Source organism: Salvelinus fontinalis, chromosome 11, assembly GCF_029448725.1.
Source record: "Salvelinus fontinalis isolate EN_2023a chromosome 11, ASM2944872v1, whole genome shotgun sequence".
NCBI classification, from domain to species: Eukaryota; Metazoa; Chordata; class Actinopteri; order Salmoniformes; family Salmonidae; genus Salvelinus; species Salvelinus fontinalis.
In genome coordinates this window covers 25,031,999-25,037,998 of record NC_074675.1, presented here as the reverse complement: position 1 = coordinate 25,037,998, position 6,000 = coordinate 25,031,999, and the positions used below count along the sequence as shown (strand labels likewise).

Sequence of the window (6,000 nt, the reverse complement as noted above, 5' to 3'; positions counted from 1 at the left end):
ATGTGAAAAATTAATGGTGGAAAAACGATTGGAAACATTTCCCTGTTTGACTGCTAGGTTTTGTGGGAATTATGACTCATACAGTGGTACTCTATTTCATCCATGTTTTCATTGTGGCTTTGTGGGACTCTGAGTCCTTTTTTTTTCTCTCAGTTTGTTTACGTCATTCGGTTTTACTACAAACCCCGAAATGCAAAGCTCCTTCTCCGTCTCAATCCACTATGAAGATACAGTAGCCGCTCTCTCTCCTGCAATCTGAACAATGACTTCAGAGCGGAGGAAAGGAATTCAATAGCCTAGAATGCGTTATACAGCACGAAATATCTGCATTGAGCTGCTGTTCTCACAAATTACTTTAATGTACCAATCGTAAATATGTGGATACCTACAGAACACGAGAAATACGGCGTCGGTAAGTTTTATTGGTTATATGTTTTAAAAATGCGGCGCTCTCGTTTACACCAAAAAATGTAATTACTTTCAATCTAATAGGGAATATGCTGCTGTTTAATTTTGTTACACAGTGTCAACATAACAACGACCAATGTCTTTTATCTTGTAGTTTACTAACGGTTACTAACGCGTGCTTATTTCATAGGCACCACCACTTCCACGCATTTCACGAGTCTTTGCTCTTTTCATGCATTTGTAGGCTATAGGCTATGAATACATTATGGTTTTACAGCTATAAAAATGAACGCACCACGCATGACTCGGGGCAATGGAACCTCCGTGATCAGTGCATCTCTTTGCACTCTGTGCGCACTCAATCGCTTTGTTGGTTGTTGTTACATTGTGTCTGAGAAATGAATGGAAGCAAACAAAATACAATACTCTGCGCGATGCATTTATGTAGCACTTTATATGTGTGTGTTGTGTTTCCTCCTCATTGAAAAGAAAAGAAAGTGTCGATAAAAAAAATAACGTTCGAACGGAACATTGTTTGTGTTTTTGGTATTCGGAAATTCCACTGAACCGTCAACCTTGTTTATCTAGTCTCTCAGTGACAATAGGGAGTGAAGCTGACCTCCTAGTGTGCATTGCTCTGAGCGGCATGGGTGTCATAACCACAGATAAAACGTTGAAGTGAAGCAAACACAATGCGAGAGAAATATATGCTATGGGATTAAAAAAGAGTGCTGTGATATCTCATCGAAGTGGGGGATATTCACTGTGCGAAACATCCTATTGAGATGCGTTCCCTCAATGGACCAAAAATAGTGTTGCAAATCATATTTATTGGTTGAAGGAGTGCATGTTTGGAATGCTTTATCCAGCCCCTAACTGCTTGAAATCTCACCATTGCAGAAATATTGCCATATTGGGTTATGTAGGCCTATCAGTCACACCTCTAGGTGCCTAAAGGCCTACCTTGTCTTGACCTGAAATCATTGGAACACAGTGATTCACTGAACCAGAAACTGGCCTCTGCCCTGTATTTGTTACAATTGGTTTTTGGTCACTAACTGACCCTGCTTCTTCCCCCCCTGGTGTGTGCATGTTTTACTTCCCTCCCTGTCACAACTGAGCTAAGAAGCTTCGGCACTGTATAACTTAAAGACTCAAGTTAGAACCCAGCGCTTGCAGTTTGATCCATTGCTTCGTTTCACAATTTCAACCTCTTTCTAAGTTCAGTCCACGGAGACAGGTGGGAGGAGGCTTGTATAACATTCAATTTATTCTCAACGCTTGAATGCCTTCGTTGTCTTAAATTGCAAGTGAGGCTTTAAGTGGATTAAGCAGTCTTGATCCTATTTTCAATAAGACTATTTTAATTAGCTCAGATTTAGAGCCTGTGGTTGGGTAGTAGGGGACTTCCTCCCTGTGACGGTGGTGATTCTGGAGAAGAAAGGCCGTTTCCTTCTTGTGCAACTCTGGCCATAAACCCGCTGTTGTTTTTAAGTGGACAAAGAAGCGACAACACAACGTTGAGTAAATGTCGTGATTTGTCAGTGTTTTGTAACTCGGGTTAAGGTTATGCACACGTTGTTTGAAAATGGACAAAGAGTGCAAGAGCAGCACGCAGCAAATGACATTTGGATATATGTTAATGGTGTAGAGAGATGTTTGACGGGATGAAGACGTAGCCCTGTGTAGAAGTACTGTGGTTTGATCTTTGGTTGTTTGTTTGGATGCTTTGGGCTGCTAAATAGGTTAAGAGGAGATATCTGGAGTTCAGAGGAGACCATGTGTTTTCATCATCAAGACTCGGTCCCTTGTTTATAAATTCCTTCTGCCTCTCGGTACACAGGGTGCTCATTCCATTGAAGAGTTGTTACTGTTTCGACCTTTTACGGAAACGGGTAGCTGAGGTCAAGATACATTTAGGCGTTTCAGTATGTTTTCTTGCATCTTTAAAGTCTTGGTCACCGTAGTTTTGGTTCATTGGTTTTTGAACGAGCAGCAACAAAAAAAAATGGAATGCGGACGTTCGCTTGATTCAACAGGATCCTGACACGCGGAACACATTGCTGTTCTATAGCTATGTGACGTCAACCAGCTAATTACCCTCTGTGGTCATCATCGATCATGATCACTCACTGAGGCTCCACACAGAATGTTATTTGAGAATATTCATGTTTCAGCAAAACAGCTGTCTTCAAAACCCGGGTTTTAACCGTCTCACCGCAGGGTCTTTAGTCTCAAGAGGTATGGATGTCCATTATGTCTTTGATGTACCAGCAGCGTTGATATAGTAGCCTACTGCATTTGAATACGATTGATATAGTGTGCACTGCAAATGTGATGTCCTTGAGGTCCTTTCAGTGAACATTTTACCCCCCTTTAAACCAGGGCTGGCTTCCCAAAATGGGTTGAGGTTCTTGGATCCTTGGTGCGAACCATTTGATCTCTCGCCACAGAGTGGAATTTAGAATTCCAGCTTTTAATTGGGGGGTATTGGGCTTTGATGTTGATTTGCCTTATGCATGGGAGGAGAGCCAATGAGGAGGACAGCCCTCTATCTATCTACCATTGATGAAATATGAATGGAGTCCAGCAGAAGAAGACAGTACGGCATTAAGACTCCTATTAGTACACCATTTAAGTGACTACAGGTTTGTAACCATAAGCAGGGGTGGTGTAAAATTGGATTCCTAATGGACATTGAGTCTATGGTGGCGTTGCATTCTGCCAAGTGGAGAGATTTTCATATCAAAGAGGGTTGGAATGTATTTCGGTTAAACATGAGGCGGGAATTTGAATTAAAATGTGTACATTGAGAAAGGACGGTAGACGAATGGAATAGTAGGACTGAATGTGGGGAATATTTTCACTGGAAATCCCACCTTTGGAAAATCCACTGCATCTGGTTTCTTTTGAACACTGGAATACTGGGATTCTCAGTGGATTATCCATCATCAATTAAACACAAAATAGCTAACAATGTAGCTTCACAGCCTTGGAGAGAGAACATTGTCTCTGTTTTGGGAAATTGTATTTGCTGCACATAGTCTTAAATTATGACTAACAGGAAGAGAAGGGGCCTTTCTCTCCTTGTTAAGACGGATATTGCAGCCAATCAAGCATGTCATTGCTCATCATAATTTAATGAGCTGCGTTAGGTCGTGTGAGTGTGTGTACTGAATAGAACTTTCCAGCGAACATTCAAACAAAATACTTTATATTTAGCATATAACCACAGCCTAGTATTTACTTTTGTAATCTCAATGTTTACCCACAGCAGCCTATGGAAACACATAAATAATCCTCAACATATAAACACCCTCAAGCGAATGGTAGAATAACAGAATGGAGCGGTTGGGTAGTGAAGTGCTGCCCTTGAATGGCCCTGGCCCTTGAGCAATGCATGTAGTAGAGTGGAGGAGTTTGAGACCTGCTATGTAGTGGGGGTCTGTGTCAGGCCTGGGGCTGTCCTTCTCCCCTGGCTGCTGTCGCCCGCCCCCCGTGGGGGGATGTCACTGGGCCGAGGGGTGGGTGGCGGGCCCTGCCTTGCGGCGTGTGTCAGGAGGCCTTATTGTTGGACGTGCCCACCCTACCCAACACCCCCTACCCCCGTGGGATTAGCAGGTTGTTTGGCAGGGGGAACGGGGGCCTGTGGTCCCATTCCTTCGTTATATTACACCCCCCTGCCTCCTTAATGAACAACCGCCCCGGGGCACAGGGAGGCGTGGCCCCACAACGCCACCCCAGCTTGTAATTGCTTCTTCATCCGCTCCCGTCTGCTGTCTTCATCCATTAGGCTTCATCTACTAGCCGCGGCCGGGCCAACACAGGCAATCATTTAGGGATGATGATCGCTGGAGGGAGTTGCCCTAGTCAATATTGGCGCTCCCTGGTGAATTAGACAGGCACAGTGGGATCAGAGAGAGAGAGATAGCGAGAGGGGGAGAGTGGGAGAGTGGGGGAGAGGGATGGGGAAAGGGAGGGAAAGAGAGAGCTTAACCTCTAACATGTTAGCCTAGCTGGTGTTATAGGTAGACGGGGGCAACTAGCTATGTATATTTTATTCCTCCGCTCGAACAAAGATTTTTTGTGTTTATTTACAATGACAATCATGCACAACACCTTTTCAATTTAACATGGTTGGTGAATACTAGACTGGATTGAAAAATGCTGCATTTAGCCTGTTTGTGTTTTCCCATTACTGCAGCTCTATTTACTGTCAGTTGAAAATATAAGAAACATCATTCTATCCCATTTATTATATAAAGACACACAGAAAAACCACTGCTATTTTCCGGGTCTTATTTCTTACAAAATCAGCATGTTTACCTTTTCACCCCCTGTGGCGAGGCAGCCTTTTGATGTGAATACAATGTAATGTGTGCGTCCCGTTGGATTCGGTGACGCCGCCGCGGTCTAATTGGCGACGTATGTTTCATGTGGAAGGATGCAGCTGAGGCTAGGCGGCTGCAGCCGGCCAATGAGTGGACTGGATCGCAGCTCACGTGTCACCTCCAGTATGAATCCCAGCCTGCTTTTCACCACAGCACAGTCGGCTGACGGCAGGGCAGTCTGGAGGTAGCTAGGGCTACTGTCTCCTGGTAACTACTGGACTGAGAGGGCATCACTATGGCTACATACTGTACATAGTACATGCATGCATGTCCTATTAATGTATTACTTCATGTACATTAAAGTCACACTACTGTAAAATAGATATATTTAAAGGACAGTGCTGTGAAATAGATATATTTAAAAGCCAATGTTTTAAAAAAGGGGTGATATTAGCCGATTCATTGTTCTATAGAAATGGCTTCCCCTCTGAGTGATTTCATGTACTCCTTTCAGGCCTATAGGGCCTACTTATTGAAATGGACCCTATATTTAAACCGTACTGACATAAATCCTACGTGAGTTACGTTGTAATGAAGTACCCTTCCGATTCCAGAGGTCTGTCTATTGTATGGTCACCGTGGTTTCCCTGATACCAATCTGTGAACCCAGTAAGAGGTTAATGGGGCGTGTTCTACTATGAATTCACAGTTCGTGCTCATCAACACTGCGACAGCGGAGGTGGTGGTGGGGGGGGGAATGACAGGCTGTCACCAGAGTTGTCAGAAATGAATGCTATATTCATAGATGACAATCATTGGGATTGATGTGTGAAAGGAACTATGGATGCGTTTTGAGTTTTTGGTGCACATGCTCATTTTTAAAGGGGCAAAACAACAGATTCCCTATACAAATGCATTCCCGGGGGTGTTGAGTTATATCGTGTCCATTGCGTGTGTAATCTCAGTCTTGCTGTATTGATCCTGGGCTCTGTACATTGGCTTGTGTCTCAAATGGCACCGTATTCCCTTTAAAGTGCAATACTGTTGACTAGAGCGCTATGTGCACTATAAAGGGAATATGGTACCATTTGGGCCGCAGCAGCCATTGAGACTCTGGGACCCACACGACACACCAGTCACCATCTGACGACCTCTTGTCCTCAGTTATTAAAAAGAACAATAAGAGGCTATGTTATTCACGCATTATTAATGCTTTATAATAAATTGTCATTGTGGCGGTTACGTCGTGGTTGAGCCAGGC

The 6,000-nt window shown here is 43.7% G+C and overlaps 1 protein-coding gene across 6 annotated transcripts in view; it reads left to right on the top strand.

Annotated features, from left to right (window-relative positions):
• The first annotated feature begins 210 nt into the window (after positions 1 to 210).
• Positions 211 to 6,000, top strand: part of LOC129865357 (dedicator of cytokinesis protein 4-like) — a 151,623-nt gene continuing 145,833 nt past the window's right edge. For all 6 annotated transcript variants that reach the window (XM_055938088.1, XM_055938085.1, XM_055938084.1 and 3 more), the window contains exon 1: positions 211 to 412. In XM_055938088.1, the coding sequence (XP_055794063.1) occupies positions 376 to 412 (37 nt within the window). In that variant the 5' untranslated portion in view covers positions 211 to 375. The remainder of the gene's footprint in view (positions 413 to 6,000) is intronic.